Source organism: Chelon labrosus (assembly GCF_963514085.1).
Source record: "Chelon labrosus genome assembly, chromosome: 23".
Taxonomy (NCBI): Eukaryota; Metazoa; Chordata; class Actinopteri; order Mugiliformes; family Mugilidae; genus Chelon; species Chelon labrosus.
In genome coordinates, this window is record NC_140356.1 from 20,141,485 (window position 1) to 20,156,370 (window position 14,886).

General features: G+C 40.1%; 1 protein-coding gene across 1 annotated transcript; it reads right to left on the bottom strand.

The window, feature by feature from the left end:
- Positions 1 to 10,675: 10,675 nt before the first annotated feature.
- LOC311508898 (uncharacterized protein) lies at positions 10,676 to 14,477 on the bottom strand. Its single transcript, XM_084573888.1, has 4 exons — positions 14,203 to 14,477; positions 13,521 to 13,591; positions 11,082 to 11,277; positions 10,676 to 11,004 (listed from the first exon to the last, which is right to left on the bottom strand). Exons 1-4 carry the CDS (start codon positions 14,260 to 14,262, stop codon positions 10,903 to 10,905), a joined length of 429 nt encoding a protein of 142 aa, XP_084430014.1. The 5' UTR covers positions 14,263 to 14,477; the 3' UTR covers positions 10,676 to 10,902.
- Between the last annotated feature and the right edge of the window lie 409 nt (positions 14,478 to 14,886).

A 14,886-nucleotide genomic window follows, 5' to 3' on the forward strand; every position in this document is an offset into this window, starting at 1 on the left:
GAAGGCTCCGGCGCATAACATACGTCATTACCAAACGTTAGTGATTGGTTAAAGGAACTCCGATGATTGTAAACCTCAAACTGTGCCCTCCCACCAGGAAATAAACGTTTGCCAATGGAGCTAGGCCAGACTCTCTGCGAAGTCAGAGAGTCTGGTATCCAGGCTAGATGACCAGTACTTTGGCTTGCTCTGGTGTCCCGTTTAGTTTAATGAATACTTTACAGTTTGATGTCCATGTGTGTTGAATTTTTCCCTGTTTTTTCATTAGGCGTGCTTTTCTGGCAATATCTGCGTTTCGTTTGGTTAGATGCTCGTTGATAAATACGTTTGATCCTTTCAGTGTCCTTCCTTGTTTTAACAGTGCGGTTTTGTTTTTTCTGTTGACAAATCTCATGATCACGGCTCGTTTGTCGCTGTCATCTCTCCGGGGAAGAGGGTGGCATGCCTCGACGTTGCTCCAGTCCATTTCAATCCCTTTGGATTGTAGGAAGGTAGCCACCTGTTGCTCTACGGAGCTGACATCCTGCTCACCGGGCTCCCCCCCGTTGTCAACGGTCACCGCCCGGGTGTATGACCAGGGTTTGATACGGAGACCAGTCACGATCACATCATTGACCCTGGTGTACTGCTCCAGCTCCGCCACTCGATTCTCCAGGTGCACCAGACGCCGGTCCTTCTCGGCGTTCTGGATCCGGAGAGCCTTCACTTCTTCCACCAGGTCCAGGATGGATTTCTGTTGCAGTTTCACAACTGTCATCTCTTCAGACAAGAAGTCCAGAGACTTCTTAATGTCATCGCCCTCCTCGGCTGTCAGAGGCTTCTTCGGACCCATGTTGCTAGGTAACGCGAGGTAGCGTCTGCTGTTACCCTAGCCGCACGCTAGCTAGTTTGTTAACTAGCCGCCTAGCTCAGTTCTTTTCCGTCCGTGTTCCGAAAATCAGCGTCGTTAAAACAGGTAATATTCAAACCAAGGGTGTCTGCAGATGGTCCGATGTCCGTAATCCAAAATCAGTAGCCAATCAACACAGAAATAGTCCAAAACCGAGCACCAAAACACACAAACTCTTGCCAAACTTTTTCTCCAAACTTTTCTCCAACACCGGAACCGGAAGTTTTATCCAGTTTTATTGGCTTTTCTCAGAATGTAAATGGATCAACTCACAGTTTTAATCACACCTTAGATCTTGTCCTAACATATGGCATAGAAACTGAAGGTTTAACAGTATTTACTCATAACCCTCTTTTGTCTGATCATTTCCTCATAACTTTTGAATTTACAATAATGGATTACACAGGAACTGAAAAGACATTTCATTACAGTAGATGTTTATCTGATGATGCTGTAACTAGATATAAAGAATTAATTCCTCCTTTATTTACCCCAGTGCCATGTGCCAATGTTGTGGACGAGAGCAACCACAACTTAACCCCTGCACTAATAGATTATTTTGTTGATGGCACTGCAGCATCGCTTAGTTCAACTCTAAACTTAGTTGCTCCTCTGAAAAAGAAAGTCATGAATCGGAGGAGGCTAGCTCCCTGGTATAACTCACAGTTGCTCTGTTTAAAACAGGCAGTCCGAAAGCTAGAAAGAATTTGGCATTCCACTAATTCTGAAGAAGCTTGCATAGCCTGGAAAGATAGTTTAACAACTTATAAAAATGCTCTCAGTAGTATTAGAACAGCATATTATTCATCATTAATAGAAGAAAACAAAAACAACCCCAGATTTCTTTTCAGCACTGTAGCCAGGCTGACAAAGAGCCACAGCACTGTTGAGCCATCTATTCCCTTAGCCCTCATTAGTAATGACTTCATGAGCTTCTTTACTAATAAAATTGTTGGCATTAGAGAAAATATTCAAGGCATCCTTCCAACAGCTGTTAAAGATGTAAGTACAGTGACATTAGAAACTTTTGTAAGACCTTATCAATATCTGGAATCCTTCTCCCCAGTAGATCTTCTTGAGCTCTCTTCAACAATTACAGCATCTAAACCATCAACCTGTCTTCTAGATCCAATCCCAACTAAATTGCTCAAAGAAGTTTTTCCATTAATTAACACCTCCATATTGAACCAGATAAATTTATCTTTATTAACAGGATATGTGCCTCAGTCTTTTAAGATTGCTGTAATTAAGCCCTTACTCAAGAAAGCCACTCTAGATCCAGATGTTTTAGCCAACTATAGACCAATCTCCAACCTTCCTTTTATTTCCAAAATTCTAGAAAAAGTTGTTGCTAATCAGTTGTGTGACCACTTAAACAGGAATGGTCTGTTTGAAGAGTTTCATTCAGGTTTTAGAGTTCATCATAGAACAGAAACAGCTCTGGTTAAAGTTACCAATGATCTCCTCATGGCTTCAGACAGTGGACTTGTCTCTATACTTGTTCTGCTAGATCTTAGTGCTGCATTTGACACTATTGATCATAATATTTTACTACAGAGACTTGAAAGTGAGATCAAGATTAAAGGAACTGCATTAGACTGGTTTGAATCCTATCTGTCTGACAGATTCCAGTTTGTTCATGTCAACAATGATTCCTCTACTTATACAAAAGTAAGTTACGGAGTTCCTCAGGGTTCTGTGCTAGGACCAATACTCTTCACGTTATACATGTTGCCATTAGGCAAGATTATTAGAAAACATGGCATAAACTTTCATTGCTATGCAGACGACACCCAGCTATATTTATCCATGAAACCAGATGAAACTAATCAGCTGGTTAAACTCCAAGCATGCCTTAAAGACATAAAGGCTTGGATGACCTGTAATTTCCTACTCTTAAACTCAGACAAAACAGAAGTTATTGTATTCGGTCCTAAGCATCTCAGAGATTCATTATCTAATCACGTGGTTTCTTTGGATGGCATTACCTTGGCCTCCAGTACTACTGTGAAAAACCTTGGTGTTGTATTTGACGAGGATATGTCCTTTAAATGTCACATAAAGCAAGTGACCAGGACTGCCTTCTTTCACCTGCGTAATATCATCAAAATTAGGAACATCCTGTCTCAGAGTGATGCAGAAAAACTAATTCATGCATTTGTGTCGTCCAGACTGGATTAGTGTAATTCATTACTGTCTGGCTCCAAATACTCTTTAAAAAGCCTCCAATTGATTCAAAATGCCGCAGCAAGAGCATTGACAGGAATTAGCAAGAGAGATCATATTACTCCAGTTTTAGCTTCTCTTCACTGGCTCCCTTTAAAGTCTAGAATAGAATTTAAGGGTGTATTCACACCTGCCTTGTTTAGTTCGATTAAAACGAACTCAAGTTCGTTTCCTTGCTTGGTTCGGACCTTTTTGACTGGTGTGAATACAATCACTCGAACTCTGGTGCGGACCAAACAAGCGGACCGAGACCCAGCTGAGGAGGTGGTCTCGGAGCGGTTCCTACCGAACCCTGGTGCAGTTCCTTTATGGTGTGAAAGCAGCCCGACCTCGATCCGACCCAAGTTGCAAAAATTTACCTTTTTGGATTTGACGAGCTCCCGTAGTTTTCGCGCATCTATCAAGAAGCGTCTGTGTGTCTGTGTGTCTGTGGCACGCATATGTGCACTGCTAAGTTTGACGTTGTTTGGATAAGAAATGTAAAATATATCGGTAAAATAGATTTTCTCCGCTCTAATATTTCCAGTTGCCTGATGACAGAATTATTGCGCTGGCTCAAACGCTAGATGGTAACCATGGCAACGGAGACTCAACGTTATTTTACAGTTTACAGACAAAACATGAGTGATTTGATCATCTATCTATAAATCAAGAATTTCTTTTAACTTATTTGGTGAGTTTCTGTCTGTCTGTCTGTCTGTCTGTGGCACGCTGATTTGAAACTGGGCAGGTGTCTTTGTGGGGAGGAGACATGGGTCACGACAATGGTCACAACTGAAAAATCTTCTTCAGCTCCCACTATAGGAATACATACTTCCGACGGGCACTGCACTAGTTATGGGAAATGTAGGATAGCCCAGTGACACACACAACAGAGAGAGACACGTGAAGCAAACAAACGCAGGTAGGTTAGGTAGAGATGAGCCGTGGCTTAACCTGGAGCTCTGAGGAGACACGCTGCCTCCTAGATATCTGGGCAGATGTCCAGATATCTCAAATGCTGGAGAAAACACATAAAAATGCAGAAGTATATAAGATTTTTAGTAAACAAATGAGAGAGAGGGGATTCCAGCGCTCAGTTTATAAACCATATTGCTAGCATAATAACAAGTAGACCTACAGTACGCAAAGTCTCCATTGTAGCCTATTTACGTGGGACATTTGGCTTCCTTCTTTACCCCGCCTATACGTTTACCAGCCAATGGCTGAACGACCTTAGCACATGTGTTTTTGTTTATAAATTCTGGTCCGGTTGCAATTAATCACAGTGTGAAAGCGAACCGCAGTAAAAAAAAAAAAGAAAAAAAAAATTGGTCCGGACCAAAGCAAGTGAACTAACGGACCTTCCTGGTGTGAATACGCCCTAAAATCCTCTTCCTTACATACAAGGCCCTTAAAGGCCTAGCTCCATCGTATCTTAAAGACCTCATTGTACCATATCATCCCAGCAGATCACTTCGGTCTGAAAGTGCAGGCCTACTTGTGGTTCCTAGAATTTCAAAAAGTAGAATGGGAGGCAGAGCTTTCAGCTATCAGGCTCCTCTCCTGTGGAACCAGCTCCCAGTTTGGGTTCAGGAGGCAGACACTCTCTCTATTTTTAAGGTCAGGCTTAAGACTTTCCTTTTTGATCAGGCTTATAGTTAGGGCTGGACTAAACCATCCCTTAGTTATGCTGCTATAGGCCTAGGCTGCTGGGGGACGATGCACCAAACACATGTCCTCCTTCTTTCTTCTCTCTCCTCTCTCTCATCCTCCACTTTCTTTTCTCTGGCACAGAGCTCTTGCCCTCTAATTTCCTATCTACTACTAGTCATGCAATTCTGTGCTATTACTATATAGAATGTTTACTGCTGTGTGTCCCTCCCCTCTTCCCCCCTTCCCCCCTCTTCTTGTGAGTATCTCTGGCCTGGAGTTGTGTGTTTCCTGTGGAGCTCTATACTACATCTGTTGTCGTGGTCTCATCAGCCTGCCCAGTCTTCATAGAATCCTGCAGTTATCCACTCCTACCTGAATGAACAATTCTCCAACCTGCCGATGATTCCTCTTACATTTTCAAACTGTCATGTAACATCATCAGTTTGTATCATAAGATTCCACATGTACGCTTTAGTCAGATATGTGTATCTATGACAGATGTATGTTTATCTTGCTGTTCTCTTCTCTTCTCTCTTTGCTGTTCTCTTCTCTCTTTCTTCTGTCTGTACCCGGCTGGCCTTAGGCAGATGGGTCCCTCCATATGAGCTGGGTTCTGCTCAAGGTTTCTTCCTGTTAAAAGGGAGTTTTTCCTTGCCACCGTCGCCTTCAGGCTGCTATGGAGGTTTCAGGCCGGGTTTTTGTAAAGCGTCTTGAGACGAATTGTATTGTTACTGACGCTATATAAATAAAATTGAATTGAATTGAATTGAAGATTGACCATCTTGTGACAGTTCAGTGTTCTGCTGGGAAATTATGGATGGCATCACCTAACCTAGTACACATATGGTGTTACTGACATGTACTCAACCTTGTGCTTACTGAGACCACGGGGGTTGTTGTGGCAAGTGGATCTCTTCTCTCACTGCTAGTTTGCATTGCAGTGGATAACTACAACACCAGGATAGCTGCCTCCAGTGATGAAACAGGCGAAGGCATGGAGGACACTGATGAAAGGGTGGAGTTGGTGAAGTTGTTCCACTTGTAAAAACTCCCCAATATGCTGTTATATACTTCTTTCACAATACAATCTGCTCACCAGTGGATATCATATCATTGGTTTGGGCTACAAGTTCCTCCTCACACTATCAATCACTCAGGTTTCCTGCCACTCTGAAGTTGGTGAAGAACCGCCTAAGAACCTCCCTCAGTCAAGAGAACATTGAAGCATTTCTTTTGATGGCAACAGAGAAAGAGATTCTGATGGAAACGGACAAAGAGGATATCATTGATAGGATGGCAGAGAGCAGTGACCAACTGCGCCACCTCCTGGTGTACTAGTGGCGAGAATCGATTACTGGTTCTTATAAGTTACTTTTTTTTTACATGAGTGAGTGAAGGTGTAACGTTTTCTTTCTTTTTCTTTTTACTCACTGTGACTGTTTCATATGTTCATATTTTAAATTTCTTTCCGTGTGTCTTTGAAGTTTCCTTGTTCAATGTTACATAGAATAAACCTACACATCTGCAGTGCACCACCTGTGTACCTCTCACTTGTGGTGTGATACTATGGTTGACACAGTGGTCAAATTTATAACTAGTCTGGTTGATTTAATCTAGCCCTCAGATTAAATCATGAGAACCAGTTTCCTCCTCATCTTCTCTTCATGTACATTAATAAGAAAGTTTTCCTCCAATGTTAATGCATCTTATTAATCCTTCCTATGGATATAATATATATTTACTTCTGTGTCTATTTCTTGTACATTTTTTGCTTTTAATATTTTATATATATAATATTTTATTTTATTTATTTATTGTGGATGAATAAAGTCTAGGTCTGAGTGAGACTGAAGTTTATGTACAGTTTATATGTCTTTACTCTCATCTAGTGGCTGCAGGAGGTAACTGCACACAAACTTCACTGGTAGGAGGGCTGGGTTTAAAAAAAAAAAAAATCTTTTTAAATGATTAATTCTCTCGTTTGTAATCTTGCAAGACTTTCTTTTGCACGACAACATTAGTCTGGACTGAAAGATGATTGGATTTAAAAATAAAAACAAAGACAAGTGAAAGATGAGAAACTGGAGGAAAAAGATGGAGGAGACACCACAGACCTCTGGAACCAGTGAGGACGTTAGTGTTAAAGTGAACTGAAGTTGTTTCAAAGCTGAAATCTCTCCAAATGAATTGAATCAGTGAAATCCATAGAGTGTACATAAATATGGACATCACGTCTCCACTTCCTGTCATTAGCCAAACTGATGCTATTTTCCCAGGGATACGGGCGGCGCCATCTTGTGAGTTTGGAGCCAGAATCCACATGGAGCCGTGATATCGATGCCCCGCCCACACTTCCTCCAGACTCACTGGTGTTTTCATTTAATTAATACTACACTCACTAGGCGCGTTCGACTTCATGCAGATCTGAGCAGATCTGACTTGACGTGATGCATGCTGGGTTGTCATGCTCATAGATCTCGAATATGATTGGTTAAAATGAACTTGTTCTACCCAGCATGCATCACGTCAAGTCAGATCTGTGCAGATCTGACTTGACGTGATGCATGCTGGGTTGTCATGCTCATAGATCTCGAATATGATTGGTTAAAATGAACTTGTTCTACCCAGCATGCATCACGTCAAGTCAGATCTGCACAGATCTGCATGAAGTCGAACGCGCCTATTAACACAGAAGAGGTGGAGCTTATGACCTATACTGCAGCCAGTCACCAGGGGGAGGTCTACTTGATTTGGCTTCACTTTTTAGGCGCCTTTCAGGACACTCAAGGTCACCGTACAAATTGTTAAAATAAAACACAATTAAAGTACACACAAACATATATATAGAACATGTAGTTACATAAAAATGACAGCAGATAGAAGTGAGACTATGGAATAGAGTAGGCTTGTCTGAATAAATAAGTTTGAAGCTGAGATTTGAAGGTGGTGACTGAGTCTGAGTTTTTTAAGTGTTCCAGGAGGGCGTTCCAGAGGCAGGGGGCTGAATGGCAGAAGGCTCTGGACCCCATGGTGGTCAAGCAAGCAAGTGGGATCATGAGTTGTAGTGATGAGGATGACCTAGGAGCGTGTCAGAGATACCGATGGAGGCTAGAAGCATTTAGATCTGAACCATGTACAATTAAACCCTGAGCTTTAACAACGGAAGAAACAGAACCAACGAGAATGATCACAAACCTCCTCTCAGCCTTCACCTGAGTCCTGCTGCACACCTGCTCCCACTCTTCTTCTTCTTCTTCTTCTTCTTCTTCAAACTAGTGGTTCGAGGTGCATTACCGCCTCCATCTGGACTGGAGGGTGAAGACTTCCTCAAGGGAAATTGCTTGGTTACAGTAGCTCAGTTGGACGTAAGAAAAACACTCTAAAAAAATTCTGGAAATAAAAGAGGAGGAGGAGGAGAAGAAAGACAAGAAAAAGATGAAGAACTGAAAAATGAGAATAAGGAGGATAAAAAACTCAATAAGTAGTATGTCCTCCTCCATGTCCTCCTCCATGTCCTCCTCCATGTCCTTGTCCATGTTCTCCTCCATGTCCTCCTCCATCTCCTCCTCCATGTTCTCCTCCATGTCCTGAATGTGTAGAGTCTTAGAAGACGACCAAAATGTCTCCACGTCTCCAGTGTCTCTGTCCACATGATTCCATCTTGGTTCATCTTGTTTTTCTACCTCCGTGTTTCAAAAACATGTTCAGAGAGAATTAATGGATTTATGTGGAAATACATGTAAACATAAACGTTGAACAGTGGTTTTATTGTTTCGTCCTCAGTGATAAATAATCATACTGAGACAGATGAGGTGTAGTATTTCACAGCAAGCACATGCTTTATTTCTATGCTCTGGCTCCGCGGTTGGATTCCAGCATCAGTCGATATCTTAATATTAAACACATGAGAATATTCTGTTTCAGCGTCGACATACACATCAGTTTAGGAAATGTTTCAGGTCATCGTGGTTCATGGTGTTAGTGCTCTTCTGGACTGATTTTAACCCGAGGAGGTTCTGGCTTCCAGATTACTGACCTCGTCCCAGCACCTCTGATATTGTTTTACAATTTCAAATGCACCAATAAGATTTCACTTTTTATTTTAAAAGTATACACAGTACTTTAGAAGTGTCTTTAACGTATACAAAAATAATACAATTCATTTGTATAAATCAGTACAGATTAAAAAATAAAGAAAACTGCAACAACAAGTTTTTCATTTTGGCTATGGCTGTATGCTAAGCTAAGCTAAGCTAAAGACTTGATTTGTAATTAAATGTCTGTTCGTATATCCACTTAGTATATATCAGTGTATTCCAAAAATGCAGTATGTTTTTGTATTAGCCTGTTAGCTGTACTTGCTAACGCTGGAGTTAGCTTGTAAAACTCTCCACAAAAGATGAACGGTTTTAAGAGAGTTATACTCAATGAACTTAAAGGCCAGCTAGCAAAGAAGTTAGCTCGCTTTCTGAAAGCTAGCTGGCTAATTTGAAAGCTAATGGGAGCCACGCAGTTAGCTAAAAGTGCTATGGCGACAGTTTTAGGTTGCTAGCTTAATTGCTAATCATTACAGCTCCAGAATAAGATTTCCTGAACTGTTTTATTGTTTTCAAACTGCTCCTGTGTTTGTTTAAATTCAGCTCGGTGTCCAGGAAATTTAGTTTTATCCTTTAACCTATGACCTTCTGGCCTCATCAGGTTAACAGAGCTGCAGTCAGATATGGTTCAGCTAATTGTTTTTACAACATGTCTCCATATAGGACTAGTACAAAAACAAGACACATAAGAAATATAAAGAAACACAAAACAAACAAAAAATAAAAAATAAATGTTTCAACAATCTAATGCTGCAAAGCTTTCTTCACTTAAAAGGTAAAATTTAAAAAGGTAAATAAGGTCACGTCTCCACTGACTCCTCCTGTAACAGTGCAGAGGTTAAAGGTCAGAGGTTGTGGGGTTTCCCTTCAGTAGACATGCATGGCCATGGAAGATCCTCCTGTGCCGTCAGGGCGTCTGATCTGATGGATCATAAAGAGGGAAATCACCAGACCCAGCAGCTGTGGACACAGACAGACAGACAGACAGACAGGTGGTCAGTTTATAAAAATCAAACCAGGAGTCAAGGACATTGTTGTGCAGGTGATCTGTCCAATCCCACTGTCTTCTTATCTACTGTCTAAGTATTTTGTGTCTTTACCCAAACTGATGCTGCAGGCTTTTTCCCCTTTATTACTTAAAAATTTTCAAATACTATTTCTGATTTGTGTGTGAGAAACCGTGATTTTGCTGCAGAGGATTAGCCTTCTACATGAGCCTGAAACTTTAGCTTTATTTCCTCTAATAACAACTGTTTACCTAGCTAAAACAGAGCATTAGCTGCACCACACAAACCACAACTTGATGCTAACATAGGCTACATGCTAACCACCAACAGCAACAAATAGGAATGAGGGTAGTGCTTACTGCAGTGACAGACAATCCAAAATAGATGCCCATGGCGACATAGAACAATAATGCTTCAGAATAATAATTTGTATATTCACTGGAGGCGCTGTCAAAGGCATTTTCTATCTATGAGGAGAGAAAAAAACACATAAGCATCACAGACCAAAGGGAAAGAATAAGTCGGCATCAAGTCAGACTCAGAAGGACATTAACATCAAGGTGGTGATGAAGAGTGAAGATAGAGTTAGAGTTCAGTGTCAGTTTTTTCTGTCCGTGGATCCAAACACGAGTCCTTCATATTTCCTCACTGGCAACTTTTCAAGCCCCTCTTAACATCTTATGAGCAAATGTTCTTATGTCTTATCTTATCTCAGTAAATATTCTCTATCTACTACTACTCTGGAAACTGAAATCTAAAACTTTTAAATGTAAGACCAAGTTTGCCTCATTGGTGCCCTTCGACCCTTTTCATCCCTTCTACTCTACTCATTCTTTCCCATCAACCCTTCTCATTCAGCCCTAGGTCAATGCCAGGAAATTCATCCATTCAGAATTTCATCCGGCTGCTACTGTCAGTATGTACAGGACGTATTATCAAGGTAGCTAGAGAAAAAACAATGTTAGGCAGAATTTCCAAGTAGTACTAAATGTAAAATCAGAAAAATAAGGCCATTAGCATCAAGGCCATCAGAGGGAACAGTCAAGGATCAGTGGTGGCTAGAAAGATAGATGACCTGGTTTCTTTGGAGGGTGACAACGATGCCAAAGATCAGCATGATGATCATTCCAGCCGCCATGAATCCTGCAAACTGTACAACAGCAACAACAAATGATTCAGTTGAGAGTTCTTATCCAGACTTTGTTTGTCGTAGGCTTTTGTACGTACTATTTTTAGTGGAGTCTCTTTCTCTGAGGATGCGGCAGAGATTCCGTGGCAGGAGATGCCAAGGACGCCGATGGAGAAGACCCAACACCAGACCAGCCCTGATCTTTCGACCGCTGAGAACTGCTCGCCCATAATAGGACAACAATGAATTAGTGCAGAGCTGTAAGTGGTGGGCACAATAAAAAACCTCTCAATACTTGATATATTGTCAGTGATGCAAAAAAGAAAACAGTTTCTTTAACTTTGAATTAAAACAATCAGCCACAATGTGTTTACCTGCTAACAATTGTGAACGCTTCACCACTTGGCTAGGCTAACTTGACGTATTAATAAGACACTGACTTTATAAAGAGACTGGAAAATGTCCAAGACTAACTTTGTAGACCGGGTCCACCAGGACCTAGCTGCACCATGACTCCAGTTTTTCAAATTTGCAGAGTGTAGCACCTTCTCCAAAGAGTTTACCTGGTACTACTTTGATTAAAAATCTAATTCTGTTCTATTTCCATTCTACAGTGATTGATGTTTTGATGTAAACACATCTGATGTGATCACATCATTTGATTTATGTCCTGGGAAACAGTTAACCTCTGATCTAGATCTAAAAGGCCACACAGATTAATCAGTTTCTAAGAAGGCTATATGTATAAATAATAATGATTTACTCATTTTGTGTCATCTTGTGGGCCAATGAAAGACTGAAGGTTTCAGACAAAAACAGCCTTTTGTACAACTCAATACTGACTGAAGCGTCCTATCTGGAAGGCAGGATATGAGAGTCAAACCTGATTACAAGTTCTGCAGAATGCCCCAAAAGAAGTGGAAAGCAAATTTGATCAGTCCAAAACAATGAGCTAAACACTGTTTTCCATAAAAGGACATCTGCAAAAAAAGTTGACTCTGAGTGGAAATCTCCAGTGAGCTGCATCTGTTCTGCATTAAAGAGAGAAATCAGAGATTCCACTACATCTGGCCTTCTGCACGCCTCCATGTAAACACTGCAAGTTCTTTACATTTCTACTCAAGGGCTATACAAGTCATATGGCTTGCTGTATGTATGTATGTGGAACTATAAACATGGTTTCCTGATGAACGGCATCAGGCTCCATTTTCAAGAATCTAAACCAGTTGCTTTTGTTACTGAACTTCCTTTGGCCCAGACCAGAGGTCTTTAAATAGAAACTCAAGCCTCTTGATTGTCTCAACAGTTACTTAACCTCGTACTCTATTTTCACTGTGTTAGCCTCTAAGTCATGTTACAGTAAAATCTAGTCGTTCTGCCAAGAGGCGCCATATAAAGAGAAACTGTAGTTGAGTGTTCGGCAGTGACCGTTAAACCGACAACAATAACGACCAAGCAGGGAGTCCAGTGAGCAGATTTACAGTGATTTATGCTTTCATAATTTGGCAGATGAACTGCTCCATTTCTTTCTTTCCATCTGTTATATAATGGAAATGAGTGTTTACTCAACGTAAAAAAAAAACTAAAAAAACACCCAGTCTGGACCGTAATATTGTTCCATCATGTTTTATCTCCTCACCTGTATTTTAAGCTAAACACTAGAATGTTTAAATGTTATATTGAATACAAATAATAACTTTAATAACTTTTATGATTTCGAAGTTTTTTAAATGATCTTTTCTGAATCTTTACCAAACATGATTTTTTTTTTTAGCTTTTCCATGCCTTTAAATAGAAACCTTAACCTCTCAATTGTTTTAATTGTTACATAACCTCTGACTCTGATTTCACTCTGATTTTCCTGCAAGTCATGTAACAGTAAGTCCAGTCATTCTGCCAAGAGGCAACACAAAAGGAGGAAAAATGTAGTTGGTTGTTTGGCAGTGGTCATTAAACCGACAAGTTCAAGTTGGCAGATGAACAACTCAATTTCTGCTTTCATAGTGTAAACTTAAATGGACTTGGAGGGGATAGGACTGACTGTAGAACTTCCATAAATTGTCAGAAGAAGGCCAGCTGTATCTCTGTACTTTCAGATTTAATCCTAAACTAAGCTAGCCAGTTGTTAGCTCCACCTGAACAGGTGTTGTTGACTCAAATTGTCAAAGCTGTTTCTTTTAATGCTGGATACGAACACTATTAGAATGAAACCCTCATGTCTACATGGAGCCCCATCCACAGAGTCTGCCATGCTGAATGAACAAACCAAAAATGGACTCCAGAGAGGACCTTTTACATTACATTGACTCAACATTTGAAAAGGGAGTGTACAGCTGGTTGCAGTTCACAACTTTACCACTTGATGTCACCATTTCCTCTATACTGGTCCTTTAAAGGATAATTCAGCTTTATCAGGTCTAATTTTCAGTTTATACAGACTAACACTTTTTTTTTTTACTTCAGATTTCTTGTTTCTTAAAACTTCAGAAGTGTAATTAAATTAATATTGTGACTGAATGCACTCAGTGTTGTTGTACTTGTTGTTGTTTACCTGGTGGCTGTACATGCTGGCATTCATCGTACAGTATATCAGCAAACATCCGATGAGCTGAGGACACAGTTTAAAGATAATAGCTCAGAGCATGGAGGATTAAGTGTGTGAAAATAAACATTTTCAAAGAATATAAACACTCTTCATTAGAGAACTTGAAATGTGAAGTGTTTCTGACACAACAGAGATGGTTTTAAAGGGATTTAAATTCTCAAACAGGTTATCTATAGGCGCACCACTTCCTGAATTTATCCTTCAGAGCTAAACACAAACTCCTCATATTTCAATCTTTGGAGACACAAATGTCTTTCAAATACAAATGCACTGCTTTAATTAAAGTTATAAAGTCCAATCTAATGTATTTAAAATAACATTAAACACCATCTAAAAATAATATTAATAAGTAAAAGAAAAGTAAAAGAAGTCAGAAACTGCAAATTGAATCCAGTGTGCACCAGGAAAGACAAAAACATGGTGTGGTGAGGATGAAAGACCCTTTTGGAAATGCTTTTTATTTTGTTAAACACAAATTATTATTTCCTCCACAAACTCTTCTCATTGCAAGTATTTCTAAATGTTAAATAATAACATGTTTAAAGATTAATATCTGCTTTTTTTTAATACAAAAAAATAAAGAAAAACACCTGAAAAGAGAAATTTGCACTTACTGAAAACAGTACATTGAAGAAGATGAAGAGGCACTTGAGGCATCCGTTAATTTTTCCCATTTTGAGTTGTTTTAAGAGTGGCTGAGAGGAGGTGAAGCAGAGTGAATGTAGCTCAGTGAGACTGTGGTGATGTGCTGCAGTGACACATGGAGCTGATCTGCAAGAGAAGGCAAGAAACAAAGTGGTGACGACTTTTACCTTCAAGACCACAATGAACAGACACTGAAAAATGAAAGAGCTGCCAACGTCTCAGTGAACCATGAAACCTGCAGCCAGTGGAGTGACGTAGATAATGAGCCCTGATCCACACATCAACTCATGTCAAAACGATAATGAATAGAAAATGAACCAAGACAAACTTTACAAACGTTTGAACAAAACAAGATCACTTAATCTGTCCATGTTCGTTTTCTCTTGAGGTGATTTCTGACGCTTCAGTTATACTTTCCAGAGAGGCCCCTCGGTTGGTGCACCATTTATTTAATTTTTTTTTAAGTTTGGTTTCAAAGTTTGGGTTTGGCTCTAAAATAAAAAGTAAATACTAAAAAAAAAAAATTAATCTTATAATATGTTGCAAGAGACTGTTGATGTTCCCTACAGCCTCATCCTTTACTTATGTCGTTGATTTTTCTGACATTAGGTTAGCCAGGCGTTAGCTTGCTAACTGGTGTTAGCTTGCTATTA

What these genes read in the sequence shown, in the direction of transcription:
- LOC311508898 (XM_084573888.1), bottom strand. Translation starts at nt 14,262, where the DNA reads ATGGGAAAAATTAACGGATGCCTCAAGTGCCTCTTCATCTTCTTCAAT. An exon ending in TCTTCAATGTACTGTTTTCA is followed by an intron (nt 13,592 to 14,202) that starts GTAAGTGCAAAT and finishes CTGTGTCCTCAG; the next exon opens with CTCATCGGATGTTTGCTGAT. An exon ending in AAGAGACTCCACTAAAAATA is followed by an intron (nt 11,005 to 11,081) that starts GTACGTACAAAA and finishes GCTGTTGTACAG; the next exon opens with TTTGCAGGATTCATGGCGGC.